Here is a 20287-nt window from a genome sequence, read left to right on the forward strand (position 1 = left end):
TAAGTAACACACCTACGTATTTCACACACACACACACACACACACACACACACACACACACACACACACACACACACACACACACACGTTACAAGGCTAAACCAAGCATTCAAGCCTTCTCATTTATCTAAAAACTGTGTGGACGTGTCCAAAGTATCTGGAATCAGAGCATTTATGCCTATTACTGCTTACAAGGAATTTGCCTTGGTGGTTGGTGCGTACATCAACCAACAAACAAACATATTGAACATAATAAACAAACAAATACAGAAACAAATATATACAAAATAGTAACCATATATACATATATTTAGCTCGTATCTATGTAACAACAGATATAAATATGTCTATGGGATGTAAGTAGTGCATCAAGGCAGTGGAAAACTTTGCAAATTGATGCAGTAGTTAAAATCTATAAAAATGTCTTACATTTTTTTGCATTTTCATACAATTAGAAAATACATGATAGCTTTTTACTATTAGCCAGTGGTAAGAAAAAGTTAATTTTTTCAAAAAAAAAAAAAAAACTGTTGAGTACACATTTGAAGCACTTGTACTTTGCTTGAGTATTTCCATTTTATTCCACTTCATACTTCTACACTACTACATTTCTTAGGGAAATAGTGTACCTTTTACTCAATACTTGTATCTGACAGCCATTTAATAGTTGTTTAGACCATAATATACCTATAAAGCAGTTCAACACTAAAATGCTGTGTATGTGTTAATGCATTAATAATAACAAGATAATAACATAATAACACTGATGGTGGACATGCTTCATATTATGTACTATTTTGATACTATTAGTAGCTTACATGTTGGGAACACTTTTCCTTCTTCCTTTTTAGGTACCATAGATATATACACGCTTAGGTACAATTGTGAATGCATACTTTTACCTGTAGTGTATTACTATTTTTAAAGTATAGATAGATATTATAGATATTTGCTTGCGGATACCTGTTTTCAAAGGGATTTACTAAACATTCTAAAGTTTTTTTGATATGAGTTCAGATAAGAATTTTGCTGACTATCCTCTCCTTTTATAAAGATATCTTTCTTTCTTGTCTTTTTAGAAACCATATTGCATGTGAGTCAATGGTCATTCCCTGTTTGTTGCACCTGTGAGGTGGGATTCCTTGTTCAATCCAAGAAGAATGTCAAGAATTTCCCCCAAACGTCCCCTTCTGCATGCCTCGCCTTTATTTTAATTAAATTTAATTATTAAAGTATTCAGTTAACTTCATATACTCTGTATGAGGCACAGCCATAGGTGTTTTGTTGTTGTTTTTAATCTTTGCATGTATGTTGTTTGAAACGCTTTACCCAGACAAAGCAATACAACTAATCAAGAATATGATCATTTGACGGGAACACTTCATACTGCTTTATAATTACTGTTTCCAGTAAGTGAGAGAGGAGAAGGAAGGAGGAAGAGAAACAAACTGGAATCCTTTTTGTGATTGTGATTAAGTAACACACCTACGTATTTCACACACACACACACACACACACACACACACACACACACACACACACACACACACGTTACAAGGCTAAACCAAGCATTCAAGCCTTCTCATTTATCTAAAAACTGTGTGGACGTGTCCAAAGTATCTGGAATCAGAGCATTTATGCCTATTACTGCTTACAAGGAATTTGCCTTGGTGGTTGGTGCGTACATCAACCAACAAACAAACATATTGAACATAATAAACAAACAAATACAGAAACAAATATATACAAAATAGTAACCATATATACATATATTTAGCTCGTATCTATGTAACAACAGATATAAATATGTCTATGGGATGTAAGTAGTGCATCAAGGCAGTGGAAAACTTTGCAAATTGATGCAGTAGTTAAAATCTATAAAAATGTCTTACATTTTTTTGCATTTTCATACAATTAGAAAATACATGATAGCTTTTTACTATTAGCCAGTGGTAAGAAAAAGTTAATTTTTTCAAAAAAAAAAACTGTTGAGTACACATTTGAAGCACTTGTACTTTGCTTGAGTATTTCCATTTTATTCCACTTCATACTTCTACACTACTACATTTCTTAGGGAAATAGTGTACCTTTTACTCCAATACTTGTATCTGACAGCCATTTAATAGTTGTTTAGACCATAATATACCTATAAAGCAGTTCAACACTAAAATGCTGTGTATGTGTTAATGCATTAATAATAACAAGATAATAACATAATAACACTGATGGTGGACATGCTTCATATTATGTACTATTTTGATACTATTAGTAGCCTACATGTTGGGAACACTTTTCCTTCTTCCTTTTTAGGTACCATAGATATATACACGCTTAGGTACAATTGTGAATGCATACTTTTACCTGTAGTGTATTACTATTTTTAAAGTATAGATAGATATTATAGATATTTGCTTGCGGATACCTGTTTTCAAAGGGATTTACTAAACATTTTAAAGTTGTTTTGATATGAGTTCAGATAAGGATTTTGCTGACTATCCTCTCCTTTTATAAAGATATCTTTCTTTCTTGTCTTTTTAATTAATTTGTTTTTAAATGTCTGCATGGCCTGGCCCCCCATTACCTGTCTAATCTGCTCGTGCCCTACACCCCCTCTCGTTCTCGGTCGGCTGACCAGGCACTACTGGTTGTCCCCAAGACCAAACGTAAATCCAGAGGTGATTTTGCCGTGGCAGCTCCGAGACTCTGGAATGAGCTGCCTTTGCATAGCAGACTGAGTCTCTTCCTGTTTTTAAATCTCGTCTTAAAACTCATTTATTTTCTTTGGCTTTTAACTCAGTTTGAGGGTTGACTTTGAGTTTTGTATTGTTGCAATTATTTGTTATTGTTTTATTATTTTGTGTTGTGCCTCGGTTGTATGTTATTGTTTATTTATAGACTGTGTTCAGCACTTTGGTCAACAGTGTTGTTTTTAAGGTGCTTTATAAATAAAGGTGGATTGGATTGGATTTTTAGAAACCATATTGCATGTGAGTCAATGGTCATTCCCCGTTTGTTGCACCTGTGAGGCGGTATTCCTTGTTCAATACAAGAAGAATGTCAAGAATTTCCCCAAAATGTCCCCTTCTGCATGCCTCGCCTTTATCTTAATTACAGTAAAGTATTCAGTCAACTTCATATACTCTGTATGAGGCACACCCATAGGTGTTTTGATGTTTGTTGTTGTTGTTGTTTTTAATCTTTGCATGTATGTTGTTTGAAACGCTTTACCCAGACAAAGCAATACAACTAATCAAGAATATGATCATTTGACGGGAACACTTCATACTGCTTTATAATTACTGTTTCCAGTAAGTGAGGGAGGAGAAGGAAGGAGGAAGAGAAACGAACTGGAATCCTTTTTGTGATTGTGATTAAGTAACACACCTAGGTATTTTACACACACACACACACACACACACACACACACACACACACACACACACACACACCCACACAAATACACACGTTAAAAGGCTTTAAACCAAGCATTCAAGCCTTCTCGTTTATCTAAAAACTGTGTGGACGTGTACAAAGTATCTGGGATCAGAGCAATTATGCCTATTACTGCTTACCTGAAATTAAATCTGGGCTTGGTCCTCAGACCCAGTATTTCCTTTTCAGGAAGAGAGGATTTTTTTTTTTAATGCTATTTTATCTGTTGGAGTCCTTGAGTCATTTATGACGGCCTTTTAAACCTGCAAAGAGCTCTTATCTTATCTCCACACTAAAAAAAATGGGAAATACTTTCAAGAACAATGTTCAATCATGTTATGTAGACTTCAGTTGTTTGTGAAGAATGTTAACTGTATGGATTCCTAGCCTGGATGCCAGCCGAATTTAGCCCCGCCCAAAACATTCAAGGTCGTAGAATCTGAGTATGACCATGTCAGGCTAATGGATTCCTTTTGCGTTGATTGAAATTGATTGAATTGAACATTTTAAATTATCAAATTAAGTTTGGTCACTACTGGAAATGGTATATTTGAATCAAAGGGCGCCAGGAAGTGTAGGTGGCATTCCGGAGCAGAAGGTGGCAGTAATGCACTAAATGCCAATGCAGTCAAACTGTCTCAACGAGGACAACGCCAAAACAAGAAGAATGTGAAGAAGAATGTTGAGCATGTGTTGACCGCGTGCAGGATTCATTCTACAGCAGCCATGTGTCGTCTCCGACACGAAAAAGTAAGTTAAAATCAATCAAAATGATTTTTATTCATTGTTGTTGTTTGCGACATTTCCATTACATTGATGCTGTTGTAATGTTACTTTATGTAACAAAAAGGTCCGTCGAGTTGTTTGCTTCAATGTAACGTTGGGTAAGTGAGTGTTGTAAAGCTGTCGGTTATTCAGTTGCAGACAGTGCAAGTAATAGTGTGTGTGTGTGTGTGTGTGTGTGTGTGTGTGTGTGTGTGTGTGTGTGTGTGTTAAATGCACGTCTGCTGGTGTGTGTGAGTCGGTTATATGTGGGAGGATTCTGACATGAAAATGTATCGCGGCAACTAACCAAGGGGGTAAGCGAGCATCCACAAAGCGTAGCCATTTTCATGCTATCAAGCCATAACCCGCCGTTAGCATCCCATTGACTGTCATTCATTTTGGCGCCACTTTGAAAGCGAATAACTTCACATCTGAAGCGTTTAAAGACTCTATTTGTCCATTGTTTATTTCTAAAGAAACACGACAATGTATAAAAGGCTCCATTACCCCTACCTCACGTTATGGCTCCGTAGCAGACATTTTTGTAAAAATAGGCTAACGATTGTGTCATAACCACGCGACTTACTGTCGCATAGTAGAGGAATTACCGTATAGTACAGGAGAAGCTCACAGGCAGTTTTGACTTACATTAGCTGTTTTACTAATTACTAATGTTAACTAGCATTTTAGTTAGCAACCTACGCTCTCTGTCTCTGCAAGATTCAGAATGATTGCGATTTCTCTTGGCACAGCTACCAGAAGACTTACAACTTTCAGACTGCTGCTCACGTCACATCTACATCTTCAAACTCAGTTGGACGCTGCACAGAAACGCTCAGCCATCACTGGAAAAGTGCTTTTAATAGACTTTACTCGTCTCCGTGGAAATGTACTGCGTGGCATTGTCCATTTCTTTTACTGTCTATGTAACTAACATACTAACGTTAGCACAGTTTATAACATTAATGGGAAGTCTTTGTTCATCATGTCATTTTCCTAAATGAAAGCAGACCCCCATTGCATACGGTTCCTGATCCAGGCTGTCTACGATGTACTACCGAGCCCATCCAAGCTGTTCAGCTGGGGATTGGTGGAGTCACCAGCCTGCAACCTCTGCCTAAAGAGGGGGACCCTGGAGCACATCCTCAGCTGCTGTTCGAAGGCCCTGGGCGAGGGGAGCTACCACTGGTGCCATGACCAAGTCCTGAAGGCCAAAGCGAACACCATCAGCTGTGGAATTGGCCACTGTAAGCGCCTCCGCCCAGTGAAGAACACCATTGAAAGTTGACCTGCGGGAAGCAACTGAAATTCCCAAAAACTGTTGCCACCACAACACTGCGGCCTGACATGCTACTCATCTCAGAGACCTCCAAACAGATCAAACTCACCGTACCCTGGGAGGACCGTATTGAGGAGGCTAATGAGAGGAAGAGGGCAAAATACGCTGGGCTAGTGGAGGAGTTCCAGAACAATGGGTGGCGAACGCGGTGTGAGCCCATTGAGGTGGGATGTAGAGGTTTCGCTGGTCAGTCTCTCTGCAGGGCCTTACAACATCCTGGGCATCATAGGGGCTAGTAAGCAAAGGGCCATCAAGGAAGTCACTGAGTCAGCAGAAGTAGCCTCAAGGTGGCTGTGGATAAAGAGAGGAGAACCATTTGTGGGGTAAGGCTACCTGGACACAAGTTGGGGCCTGATCAACCCCAGCTGGGTCGCCTGGGTGAGAATGTTTGATGCTTCAAAGACCCAAAACACTCCGTGACCCTAAGTAACATCACTGATGATGTGTCCAAGTTGCATCAAGTTGATGTATGTTACAAGTGCTAAATGCGCTGTCTCCACTTGTGCACACTAAAGAAGCCCTCCATAAATTGCTATGTTCTCATATAAATAAAACAATGTTCTTAAGGTTGGACTCAAACTGGATTTTTAGCTTGCCTTTGTGTCTTTGCTTTATATTTTATTTTGTGTGGTTTTTTAGTTATTCAGCCAATGTACTTGGTTCACCTGACTGATTCTAAATATTTTCTTTCATAGGATCCTATTTGAACAGCTTACAAAATCAAAGGCTTTATAGTGGTAAGTGCTGTCATATTTCTTTTCTTTTGCTTTTTTTATGTATATTTCCAAAAATAATTGAAAGTTACAGATGGAAACAAAAAATGGACCTACTCACACAGACATTGCCATTTTAAACAAGCCTTTGAACTTACAATATGTAACTTTCTTCCGCTAGGGGTCTCTCAACCAAAACGATGGATTGTAAACACAGACTTTTGATGACGTTGGGAAGTTGCGTGGAATTATGGGAATTGTAGTTTTAGGAGTTGTAGAATTATGGGAGTTGTAGTTCATTCTAACCTTCGCTGGTTAAAATGCATCTGTTCATGGACGAGTTTACCCATTCAAGTTTATTCACGTTAAGTTTATTAACGTTCATTCATGTCATTCATTTTTCTTGATTCAATCTGTATTGGTATCTGACCAGTTAGCTAGTGAGCCAGCAAGCTAACATTAGCCAGCAGCTAAAACCACAGTGACTATCACAATATATTTCACATGTCAACGTCACCTTTTGGATGGTTTCAACACCAGGCAGACGGGGTTTGTTGCAACGCTAGCTAGCTACTCAATGAGGCTAAGAGATGGGTGTGGGTGGGGACTGCCGGGGGAAATCTCCAGTCAAGACGGTGAGGATGGCCAATGGCCATTGTGCAGCAGCAGTACATCTCCAAGCTGCCCGGAACGATCTCCCCCTTCACTTTTCTTTAATCTTAACTATTCGTTTTGGTGCTTAAAGGTCCCATGGCATGAACATTTCACTTTATCAGGTTTTTATTAACATTAATATGCTTTCCCCCAGCCTGCCTATGGTCCCCAGTGGCTAGAAATGGCGATAGGTGTAAACTGATCCCTGGGTATCCTGCTCTGACTTTGAGAAAATGAAAGCCTAAAATATTGTATCCAGTACAGGTAACAATCACAGAAAAAACAGATAAACAAAAGATCTGAAAAAATACAGAAAATTGTTTTTTATCAAAATACTCAACACAATTCACAAAACCACACACCCAAATTGCAAAATACCTCATATATCCTGCAAAATGAAGCACTGCAACCAAAACTACATATAGCATTATCAAAATCAAACTTTTGCACCACATGATGCACACTTCATTCATGTCACCAGATTTTTGTCTAACCAACTACACACTGTTTGACATAATGAAAAACACTCTCATCTTTAGTATGCTTTGCCATAATACTAAAATAGTTAAAATTGTAGAAAATTCTTCAGATTGTTCATATGCACAGAAATATTTGCAGATACACACACACACACACACACACACACACACACACACACACACACACACACACACACATTACATTTGCTGCCGCTAGGGTGTGTCTAGATTTCTAGGCTACCAAAAAAGCACAACTGACACAATAAGGGCCTTAAGGTGGGTCTTGATCTTAAGATGGAGAGCTGTTGTTAGAATATACTTTTTCAGTGCAGTATGTGCTAACAGCAGAGGTGGAGGAAGGAGTCACCTTATTTACTTAATCGTTCACTTACCACTTTAAAAATAGTAATACACTACAGGTAAAAGTATGCATTCACAATTGTACCTAAGAAGGAAGAAGGAAAAGTGTTCCCAACATGTAGGTTACTAATAGTATCAAAATACTACATAATATGAAGCATGTCCACCGTCAGTGTTATTATGTTATTATCTTGTTATTATTAATGCATTAACACATATGCATGAACATGAACTGCTTTATGGTCTGAACAACTATTAAATGGCTGTCAGATACAAGTATTGAAGTAAAAGGTACACTATTTACCTACGAAATGTAGTAGTGTAGAAGTATGAAATGGAATAAAATGGAAATACTCTAGCAATGTACAAGTGCTTCAAATATGTACTTAACAGTCTTTAAAAAAAAAAAATCACTTTTTCTTACTGGCTAATAGTAAAAAGCTATCACGTATTTTTCTAATTGCATGACAAAAACTCGGTCTAAATGTAAGACATGTTTATAGATTTTAACTAATGCATCAATTTGCAAAGTTTTCCACTGCCTTGATACACTCTTATTAGTAAAGATTTCTAACGGTGCAACACTGCTGACACCTGGCGGTAATGGTGCGTACATTTTATTTCTATGGGTGCGTCCCTTACAGTTTAAAATTAAAGTTTTCACTCAAATATCTAGATATATTCATATCATTTCAATAATTTCCTCCTGATTGCTCAACTGGAAAGCATTTTATTTAATCATACTTGTAAAATATTATATTTGTGACATCGCAGTTTTACTCATAGAAGTTATTAAAGGTACAACTTTCCCTTTAAGAAATTCGCCCAGACGCTCAGCGCCCAATCGCGGCGCGTAAACTGAACTTTATTGTTGTCAGCAACTACCAGCTAATATAGCTAGTTGTAAGCTAACGTTAGCCGAAAGGTGAGCTAACAGTAGACTATCGTTTGTCTCATTCACCGTCATAAAGAAGTAGTGATCAGTTACATTTTAGTTGTAACGATCAGGACAGTCGCTCTCACGGGCTGTTTGTCTCCAATATCAGGAAAGATGACTTCTGCACCGGTGAGTGTAACCAAAGTCCTAGTCTCTGGTGTAACTTACGTTATGTTAGCTGCATGGTACACTGAAGTTGGTTTCCTGTTTGTAGCTTCACAGGCGATGTTTACAAGTAAAAGGTAGCAATTCAATAGTTATTTTATATGATATGGGAACTTTCCTCTCAAACATGTCACAAGAAATATCTACGTTACACGTCTGTACAGGTCACGTCTACAGCTCAACTCTAGCAACTAAAACATCAAAGAGTGTGTGTGTTTTTTTAAACACTTTATTGTGTAACATAATGTTAAAAGTCAATTACTATTCCGTCTGTCTGTATGCTTTCACGACTTTCACTGCAATCTATACCTTTACACTTGTGTAAAAGCCTACTGTACAGTCTTGAAATCCACACAGGCAAGGCTGTATATTAAATGATTATTAATGAGTTTTGTATGCTGCTTAGGTGTCATATTTAGGTTGTTTCATATTTGATACACTATTTTGCTCTTAAAGTTTATAGTAATTATTTTTTGTAGCATACAAACACCAATAAAATGTATGTATGGTTACATTATGGTTCTGAATAGTAAAGTATTAGTGAATTTGGAGTTGTTAAAAAACGTGGGTTCGTAATATATACATTGAATATAACATTACATTTTAAAAACTGTCTAGGCAATAATGTAGGATGAAGATACATATGATAAATAACGTTAATTGTGAATGATCTACTCACTAATCCCAGCTCGCATTGGGCGAGAGTGGTCTGATAATGACATATCAACAAGAAACCAACTTCGTTAAGACAATATTTTCTTTATTCACACATCTAGCGCTAGCAAGTATATAAAACACAAACAAACACAATTTAGAAAAGAGTACAAAACTTGACTTAAAAACTTGTAAAGTTAAGACCTCCGCCTGCACAATATAAAATCCATCACAAGTTCCTCAAGTCTTCATATTTCACCGCGTTAACTTTCGACGCCATACTTGTCAAAGTGTCTCATGATGATGCCAAGCTCCAGCTCCACAGTTCCCATGGCTTCGGTGTGCAGTCTGTATCTGTCCGCTCCGCTGTATATAAGGTCCGGGCTACGGAGCTGGGGTCCACCGCCGACAAACATTTGTGCCAACTGCCCTTGCCAGGAGCCGAGCGGCCTCCAGGTCACACAGCTTATCCGGTGATGTCCGGGGCTGGAAGGGACATGGCAGTACCCGTAACCGTACAACTGACAGCGCCCGAAAGAGTCCTGGTGCCACACTTGGAAGTGAAGCTTTGGCCAGCCTTGGAGTCCCTTAGTCGCATAGTGCAGATCAATCGGGTGACTCCAGTACGCCATGTCTCCGGTTTGTGGGATATCCACCTGGGTCTGACCCTCCTTCAACCCAGACAGAAGACGCCATGCTCCTCCTGTGTGAACTCCCCATTTGCAAAATAGACTGTTCTGCGGGAAACCACCGGCCCCAATGATCTGGCCTATAATGTGCAGCTCTGCCATGTTACAAATGTCCACTTACACAAAAACATGCAGCACCGAGAAGTCCGCTCTAGTCTCTCTTCCGAGTTTAACGGCTAGCATAGACTAGCTAGCCCTATGTTGACTGGCTAGCTAGCGCCACAGCTCCCGTCTCCTTGGTGATGCCTGCCGTTACCACCGGTTACCACCATGGATGGGATGTATATACCTCGTCACATTTCACCCTGAGTGTAGTTTCTCAGGCAGCACTTCCTGTCGCAATGCCGACATTTCCTGCATTTTTGAATAGAATTTAGAGACATAAAGCCCAACCTTAGCCAAATCAGTGTTAGTTGTTCCCATAGACAGTATATAATTTTCCAACACAATACCAGAAAATAGGTATTTTGACTGGTGGAGATTTCTTTGCGGTGGCACAACTTTAATAAACGCTGCCTGACAGGCAAAGCGGAGGGCGTAATTAAGTAGGGGCGTCCCTGCGACGTGTTTCCTTGTTTGGCATCGTTTATAAAATAACATCCGTGCATTGGAGACGAATACATAACACATGACTACATGTCCATTAATCATAATCAACCACTGATGAAGACTGAATTCTACTTCATTGCACGCCTCAAAACGAGTGTTAATTTGTTGCATTGTCTGGAATTAAACAGGGTTTGGAAGTCTAGAAACAAGTAAAGCTGTGGAACAGTGCCACCCCACGGCTGTAGCGCATCCAAGTCCAGCCAGTTCACTTTGTAACAGAAAATGCACTATGTATGGTCAAACATTGTGTATGTTTTGATCTGGGGCTGATTGTGACTGGCATATTACAGTTTTTCTCAATCAGGAAATTGGAAATTGCTGAAACACAATTTCTGAAACCTTGCTCCATTTTCTGAAAACAAACACAAAACCTCATCTTCAAGCACTATTTACAAAACCTCTGACTCCTCTCGCAAAATGAAACTTTCGCCGCAAAACAGTTTTACCCGTATTCAAAATCAAACACTGCTCTCAAATTATGTTGATGTTGAAGTGATCATAATAATATACACTATCAAGAAGTCAGTAAACGATACACCAAAAAATAGAAAACACATTGTTCAAAACATATAGTTCTCAGGGAGAAGTACATTTTTAATCTCAAAACAACTTTCATATTTTTCCGTCATTGTCTTTTGATGAACAAAAACATGTTCTATCATAGTAGCTCAAAATTAATCAGAAATGACTACTCTGCTTTGCTCTTTGCAAATCTTTTTTTGTTCTTCCTCCTCCTTGTACCCCTATTTTTACAGTACTGTACCCTGCATCTCACAAACTTGTCCTTTGTCTCTGTGATACTGTAATTCTTGTTCTTTGTTGATATGAACCTGCAACCAGTCAAAATCTATTGAGCAGTCAGTACTGTTAACAAATGGAAAGCACAATGTTCAGGGCCATACAATTTGTTCATTGTACAGTATACAGCCTACAATGCACTGTACTACAGTATACAATACTAAAAGGGACAAAAATCCTATTCGTCCTCCTCTTCCTCTTTCTTGCCCTCCTCCTCCTCTTCCTCCTCGTCGCCCACCTCGCATACGCACTTGTCCTCGTCCTCTCACATTGTTTCTTCTATCCATTCTCAGACTTTCTCCTTCCCACCTTCAACAACCTGTTTGCTCTCTGAACTGGCTTATATTGGTTGTGTCACATCATTTGAAACAAGTGAAATCAATTTTGAGTGGTTGTGTTCAATCAACGACATGTGTTCTCTATTTGTATTTGATTATGGCCACTTGTGTTTACCAGTATGGATGACATGCGCATTAGAGTGCAGAATGTGTTTTGAAAATGTGTTTAGAGTTTTGCTGAAAAGTCTAAGTGAGATCTGCAAATTGTGTTTTACCATGTGAAATGGTTTAAGGTATTGACAACAGACTGCACAATTAAGCTAAATGAGTTCAGGCAACTGAGAACTTTGTTCAGCCAATGGGTTTTAGTGTTTTTAGCAATTGAGAAAAACTGTAACAGTACACCACAGAACGCTTCCTGTGTCAATCAAACTCTACAATATATCTAGGTACCTCACACAGAGAGATGGACAGCAGAGGTCTGCCCTGTTCAGCTCTGTATTTGCACCTTATCACCAACCGGATTATTTGTATGATCCTCGTGAATTTGCACCTTACTAATCTTTATTGTTTATATTTTGCTTTTATTTGCACTCTATATATTTGAACTCTTTCCCACTTTATACTGGAACTGCTGCACAGCAATTTCCCTCTGGATGTCAAAGTGTTAAAATAAGTAATACCCAAGGATGATTTTAAAAGAAGAAAAAAAATTGAACTTTGACTGTTGCTTATTTAGTCAAGACTCATTTTATTGAGAAATACTTTGGAACAAGTGCTCACAAGCTTTAATGTGGCTGCTTCCATCTGTCTCTCTGTTTACCATGTAGTCTGATCCAACTCTAGAGAGACATTTCAAGGGTCACAGGGACACTGTTACGACTGTGGATTTCAGCTGCAACATGAAACAGATTGGTAACTGCAACCTTATTTTACTCTGTGTCTTTGTGTTTGTCTGTGGCCAGATCATTTGCTGCACATTTGATGTTGTCTTTTTATTTAATTTCTGTGTGGCATGTTTTCTATGTTCATGCACAATATGTTCGGTTCCTACACCTGTGCTTTCTCCTCTCCCAGCCACAGGCTCTATGGACTCCTGTGTGATGATCTGGAACATGAAACCTCAGATGCGAGCGTATCGTTTTGATGGACACAAAGATGCTGTCCTTTCTGTTCAGTTTTCTCCCTCGGGCCACCTGGTGGCCTCGGCCTCCAGAGACAAGACTGTACGGCTTTGGGTGCCCAGCATGTGAGTTTTGAAGTATTCCAGCTTTTGTTTTTTTAGGTACATCTCTCATTATTATTGTATTGCAATATAAAGCTGCTACAAAGCACAATGCTTCTGACTCATGAAAGCAACAAAACTAGACATTTGTATTGAATTTTCTGCTTCATCCAACATAGAAGGTTAGTGTTGTCTTGTGTGTGTGTATACAGGAAGGCTGAGTCAACATCTTTCAGGGCTCACACGGCTACTGTGCGCAGCGTTAACTTTTCTGGTGATGGACAGAATCTGGTCACAGCCTCTGACGACAAGACCATCAAAGTGTGGACCGTCCACAGGCAAAAGTTTCTCTTCTCTCTCAACCAGCACATCAACTGGGTCCGCTGTGCTAAGTACGATCTACACACACAAAACATGTCTCAATTGTTTTACAACTTTAATGAATACATTTTAATAGTGAAGAACTGAAGCAGAAGACGTAGATAATGGACAGTTTTTTATCTAGAATTTTCAATGCATTTTTTTGCAGGTTTTCTCCAGATGATCGTTTGATTGTGTCGTCCAGTGATGATAAGACTATAAAGCTGTGGGACAAGAATAGCAGAGAGTGTATTCATTCTTTCTATGAACATGCTGGGTGAGCACTTGAGACCAGAAAAAAAGATGCATGTGAAAAATTCTGATGTGTATGTGTGGGAGAAAGAATCACAGTGGGTAAAGAAGATGAATCCATATCTTTTTGTCGGTGTTTCTTCTGGCATTTTTGTAAATGTTGAGGGTTTAGAGCATTATTTGCTGTGTAATTTATAATTTCTTTTAAAAATGGGCACACATTTACACTGATTCAGTAACAACAACGTCTCTAAAAGCATCAGCTTCAGTTGTAGAGTGTGTGTTAACAAATACCCCATTTTATTAAATGTCATGTTTTCTTTCTCCCAAGTTATGCAAACCATGTGGACTTCCATCCCAGTGGAACATGCATCGCTGCAGCCAGTACTGACAACTCTGTCAAGGTGTGGGACATCAGATCCCATAAGATGCTACAGCACTACCAAGGTAAAGACACCTCAAAAATCGTATGAAGTATTTAGTTTGTATTTAGCATCATTTGAAGATCATGGTCAATTGCTACAGCAAAACCACAATTTGCATTGAATCACTGTTTTAATGCAAAGTTATTATTTGCAATAATAAATGACAACCACATCAACTCTAAAGACAAACATTTATGGAAGCATTTACTACATTATTTGCTTCAAGACACTCAGTTTAGCCACTCTTGATGCCTTATAGCTATTATATTAATAGAGTTTTTATCATAAACTGTATCCCTATCACAGTAAAACCACTCGCAAAACCACAGCCCAATGTTTGTATTTGAGAGATAAATGTCTTAACAGTTAAAGTCTTGTCATCCACTCCCACCCAGACTCTGCAACACACAGCTGAAGTAAAGCCTCACCTTTAGACAGTGAAAAATACAACAAATTAGTGAAACAACACCAAGATAAAATTAAGCTATTAAGCTCACGATTAAAGTGGTAATCAAGATCCCTTGCATATTCAATAAGCCAAGCCATGTTGCCTTTTGTCAGTTTGCCTCTCAGTCTGGTGGTCCAATCAGCTCTCTTAAATGGATTTGAGTTGTGAGATCTAATAATGGATAATCACATCTGTCTGAGGAGATGGGGCATGAAGATAAAAGCCTCTCCTCTCCTTTCCTCTCCTCAACTCTCCTCTCACTTTACATACTGTATTTAATCACCAATTGTGCCAGCCTTAAGTGTCAAATTGTGGTTAAAATGTGGTGTGTGCGTGGTTAATTCAACTGGTTTTGTGTTTATTGGAGTGCTTACATTGCTCAGTAATCCTTGCATGATCCTAAGCCATACCCAAAGAACACATTTCCCCTGCTCCCAGTATAATTTGATGCATCTTTTTGCAGCTACTGTAGCAGTAGATCTTATTTATGTCATAGCATCTTGCAGCCAGCAGAGGGACCATGTTGCTCGTCGAATGTCTGGCTGCCCTCTCATTTGTCTCAGTTAAGAACTCCGGGGGTCCGGGGAAGTTTTGATTAGTTGTTATAGGCTACTATACTTGACGTAATGATATCTGCTAATGTAATCCTTAAACCATTCTCAAGTTACATAGCAACTGAGACCTTGTGATGTACAGCAGCAGTGCACTTCATTGTGATCCAGGCAACCATGTTAGTAAGCTGCATCTGGTCTACTGAAGTATCCTTGAGCAAGACACTGAACCCCTTAGGTGCTGGCATATGACTAACTTGATACTCGGGCATCCAGTTTTAGAAGGAAAAGGCAAGAACATTATTCTTAATTAACTTTTTTAGGATTAACTTTGACAAACAAAGTATTTTGTCTACGTCCAAAAAATTTGATCTCTTTAAATTGTGTCATAGTCATTGTTATTGTCATCATGATTTTAATCATAATGTTTAATAATTCCATGTTATTTAAAGCTACAAAATACAGCAAAGCCTGATTTTTTTTTTTTCTTTTCTTTTTTTTTTACATTTTGTCTTTAATTGCACAAGGTTACACTTCAGTTTGCATTACAGTTGTCTCGCATTGCCAGAGCTTCCCCCACAGCACTGCGGAGGAGGGATGGGAGAAAAACTTGCTCTGGTTTATTGGCATTTCTTTAAACCAATCACAATTGTCTTGGGCGGCGCTTAGCGCAGAACACAATGACGGTGCCTTTGCAAAATAGCCTCGGGAAGGAACTTGTTTTGGTGGAACGTACCCGTTCAAAAGTTGTTATAGTCGTGCAACAGAAACCCCGATTGGACAGATAGTCCAGCTAGCTGTCTGGATTTACCCTGCAGAGATCTGATTAGCAGTTACCCATAGTCCTTATAAATCGACCGGAGTTTAGAATGCCAACACAAAGAAAGCGGAAGGTGACAGACATCCGTCCAAAAAGGGGGACATCCGGCGTAATTTCCGGCCACGCCTGAACAATCCTTGAAATGAAACTTCGTTGATATAGACTAGCATTACAGTAATAAAATGTCTGTTCTAGTCCTGTCATAAACTGTGTGTGTGTGTGTGTGTGTGTGTGTGTGTGTGTGTGTGTGTGTGTGTGTGTGTGTGTGTGTGTGTGTGTGTGTGTGTTTTTCAGTCCACAGTGGTGTGGTGAACAGCTTGTTTTTTCACCCGGGTGGTAATTTCCTCATCACTGCATCCAGCGATTCCACAATGAAGATACTGGACCTTGTAGAGGGCAAGCTACTGTATACACTGCACGGACACCAGGTAGACACACACACACGCAAATGCATATGACACATGCAGTTAACCCAGTCATGATCAGGTCATGTCTGCAGTCTGCTCCGCTGTTCCTATGTATTACGTGTGTGTGTGTGTGTGTTTTGGGGGGTGGACTGTTATCCTTTGTGCATGTTTGATTCTGTGAAGTGTGTGAGTGTGTGCGTCTGATGCCTTTTTTGTATGTATTTTAGTACTTGCCAGGCGAGCGGGCAGCCCACTCATGACTCATCTCAGGGTGGTTGGAAGGAAACAGAACTGTGTTTCTCCGTTCCTCTAGATCCTCTCCTCATCCTGTCTTGTTTCCGTCCCATCCTTGTTCTCTTTTGCACTCCTCTCCGTGTATTCTGGGGATGTTTTAGCATTGCCACCATCATTAACATCCTCATTTTCCTCCTTGTCTTTCTCTGTTGTTCCCACCTCCCATGTACTCCTTTTGGCTGGCTGGACTAGTCGGCCGGAAGGCTCGCTGACTGTACCTGTTTGAACAGCTGATGGACTGGCTTGCTGGCTAGATGTGGAGATCAGTTGCTTGCCAGTACCACATGTGGTCCATCTGTTTATCTATCCCTCTCTTTGACTTTTGTCTTTGTCACACACTCTTCTCTTCAACCTATTGCCAAGACTCTTTTCTTTGTCAAGATATAAACAGCACTTTTCCCCTTCTCGCTTCACACCTCCAAATTTGTCATCTCCTGCACTCTGAATCTCCCTTTCTGTTGTTGTTCTTTTTGGCTCAGTGGTGACTTCACCAATCTGTGAGCGCTCAGGGTGATAATTGTCTCTCCAGTCGCATAGCTTGAAATTGGGAGAGACCCCATCTGTTCGGTGTGGGTGTGTAGGTTTATTTCTGTTATGTGTTTGTTTGTCTGTGTATGTGTGTAGACCTATGTGCATGTACTGTATATCAAAACACATCAGGGCTCTGAGGGAGTGTTTATTTCTGTTGGATCTGACAAACTGTTGTTTACCTCGCCTCATGGGTTCCTTACCTGGCTGGGTAGAATGAGCCTAATTTAGGTTAATTTGTCTCTCTGCTCCTTTGTCTGACTAATGCAAAATGTTTTATTAAGAAAGTCTTAGTCAATACACTTTAGATTTTAAAGACCCCACGAAAGAGATGGCATGCTACTGTTTTTACAAAGTTAAATGTACTCCTGTTTGTATGGTGGGACTAATGTCAGGTGAGATTTGATTTTAGAAGTTAAAAGGTAAGTATGGCAAAGAAAAAATGGACACTGACAGCCTTCATGCCGTTCTATTAAATTGAAAGGTACACTGTGGAGTTTTTGACCAACAGGAGTGCTATAAAGCAGTGTTGTTAAGAGTGGGTCCTTGTTTTGTTTGTATCCCGTGCATGCCAAGTATGCATGGTAGGGCTGGGAGAATTTGCCAATTTGATTCTTTCACGATACATGAGTGCCAATTCAATTTGTAATGCAATTTTCATTTTTTGGGATTCTAGAAGCATTGCGATTTTCTTTTCCTTCTTTAACAAAAACAAAAGTTGAATAATACACTTCTAGAGACAATATATTATGAGACATTTCTAAAATCTAATTGTTTAATAAAAAAGAATGCACATCACATCTGATATTTCATTTCTAAAGAAGTACATAACATGTATTATCTGCATTTTCTGCTTTCGGTCTGTTTGCTGGAAGCGGTTATGATGTAGTCGCTGTTGGCGGTACCGTATAAACAGTAAATATGTACGTGAATCATTAGTAAAAAAATATCGGATCACAAAACTCATGGTTCAGACTGGATCACGGTTTTGAGTCATGGATCGGATACATTTTCGGATCAGCACAAAAAAAAACAATATATTTTTTAAATGCTTTCCATTTATTACTTACGGTGGGAAAACAAAGGACTTTCACCCTGGAAATGCGTGTTCTTTGGGAGTGATTTAATCCAAACCACAACCTTTTTCCTAAACCTAACTAGTCATTTTGGTGCCTAAATTTAACTGTAGCCGTCGAAACGACCGGCAGTTCGCGGTGCTCTGTACCCGGCTCAAAGCCCCCTCTTCTTGGGTAACTCATCTACCAACCGCCGCTGATACGAGGAGCTGTGTAGCCGGGGTCACGGCTTTTCGAGTTCTTCCGCTCCTCCAGTAGCCATGACCGTCTCTATCAACTGCTTTTAACATGCTCCATTCACGTGAACATACAACTTCTTTTAACATGCCCCGTGCGTTGCCTGTATCTTTTCATGGCAACCCTCCATAGAGATTTATCAGCCTTCTTTAAGTGACCGCGACAATAAAAAAAGTATTTCACACTAATATTATAGTTAAACTTTGCAACAAACCCAGTTTGTACATCCCCAATTCTTCTCCGCACTTCCGCTCCTCGCCACAGGAGATTCAAGCGGAGCAGTCAAGTAAGAGACGCGAGAGAAGAGGAGTCGAGGCATTGTTGCCTCGGAGCCGCCATTTTTAAAGCAACAACAATTAATTATGACGTGCAGCACAGCTGCATCAGCTGTCCATTGTGCTGTACTTTATGATCTCTGTCAGATGAACAGAATAGTGTTCATGACCACTTCTATATTTACTTTTATTACAGGGCCTTGTTGAATACTTGATTGTGAATACGGTCTGTATAACAGACAGTTGCGAAGTATAAAAGACCATTGCCATGGACGGAGTTGTGATCATAGACTCTGGATGACCACTTTTAAATCAATAAAAAACATTTTTTAATCAATATTTGTGCTCATACAGAGCTCATTAAGCAGATCGTGTGTGTGTGTGTGTGTGTGTGTGTGTGTGTGTGTGTGTGTGTGTGTGTGTGTGTGTGTGTGTGTGTGTGTGTGTGTGTGTGTGTGTGTGTGTGTGTGTGTGTGTGTGTGTGTGTGTGTGTGTGTGTGTGCGCGCAGCCATGGCAAGTGCCAGCCTGGCAGCAGGCATTAGTCAGAGCAGAGACAGAACATGCTGTCTGTCAGGCCGCCGCGTTGCCATAGTGACACCGTCTGCTTCTCTCAGGTGCTTCTGGGAAACCATTCCTCACCCAAACCAGCCTGTCTGCATGCCAGCCGCAGGACACACAGCTCCTTTTTTTTTTTTTTACTTCCCAGCAGCCTCTCTGTCTGTTTCTTTTTCCTCCTTTTGTCTGTTCTCTCCTTCATCCTCTCTCTGAACACAGTCAGAGGGTTCATGTCGAATTGTTGACCCCATTGTGCATTTTGAGGTAGAGAAAAGAAAAAAAAGTGAGTTTTTCAAGCTGAATTCTGTCTGCCCTCCAGGTTCATGCATGCACGCACACACAAACACACACACAACATGCCAAAGTCCTGACATCCGCAGGTGATCCTTTTTGGCTCTGACCATGTGTGACCTCACCCCACCTGAGTCTCTGCTTTCTGTTATTGATTGCTCTGCCACAGCTGAGCATCATTTTGTTTCCTAAATGCTTTAAGTTATAGACCCAAAAACACTTAATCTTGTTATAGATGACGTTTGAAGTGAGTATTTATTTTTATGTTTGTATTTTGTTAAATTATGTACTGTTCACTTCCCCCCGCTTAACATGGATACCTAAACCTTCACTACAGTTGTGTGTGTATATATATATATATATATATATATATATATATATATATATATATATATAAGAGAAACATAAAATAACAATATGTATGGTTTGAAAATGAATGAATGGGCTGAATGCAACAAATATATGGCAACATTTTTCACAGGAATTGTTTAATTTTTAAGGCTGCAACTGACATTTATTTTTATCATTGATTAATCTGACTATTTCTATTGTTTATTTTCTCAAAAGTTATGAGTAGCTGGCCCTTGTGTTTGTGCTTGAAAAATGAGTTAAAAGTTTAAGCAGTTAACAAATTTGTTGCTCTATCTGTTGACTAATTGTTTTAGCCCAC

General features: G+C 39.4%; 2 protein-coding genes across 2 annotated transcripts in view; one reads left to right on the forward strand and one right to left on the reverse strand.

Annotated features, from left to right (window-relative positions):
* Positions 1 to 8573: 8573 nt before the first annotated feature.
* Positions 8574 to 20287, forward strand: part of poc1a (POC1 centriolar protein A) — a 40353-nt gene continuing 28639 nt past the window's right edge. The window contains exons 1-7 of the mRNA XM_028575619.1: positions 8574 to 8808; positions 12703 to 12787; positions 12950 to 13121; positions 13310 to 13489; positions 13627 to 13734; positions 14041 to 14156; positions 16248 to 16381. Of these exons, the coding sequence (XP_028431420.1) occupies positions 8794 to 8808; positions 12703 to 12787; positions 12950 to 13121; positions 13310 to 13489; positions 13627 to 13734; positions 14041 to 14156; positions 16248 to 16381 (810 nt within the window). The 5' untranslated portion in view covers positions 8574 to 8793. The remainder of the gene's footprint in view (positions 8809 to 12702; positions 12788 to 12949; positions 13122 to 13309; positions 13490 to 13626; positions 13735 to 14040; positions 14157 to 16247; positions 16382 to 20287) is intronic.
* On the reverse strand, positions 9584 to 10513 carry b9d2 (B9 domain containing 2). The gene has a single exon (XM_028575620.1). The coding sequence runs from the start codon at positions 10287 to 10289 to the stop codon at positions 9762 to 9764; it is 528 nt and encodes a 175-aa protein (XP_028431421.1). The 5' UTR covers positions 10290 to 10513; the 3' UTR covers positions 9584 to 9761.

Source organism: Perca flavescens, chromosome 4 (genome assembly GCF_004354835.1).
Source record: "Perca flavescens isolate YP-PL-M2 chromosome 4, PFLA_1.0, whole genome shotgun sequence".
Classification (NCBI taxonomy): domain Eukaryota; kingdom Metazoa; phylum Chordata; class Actinopteri; order Perciformes; family Percidae; genus Perca; species Perca flavescens.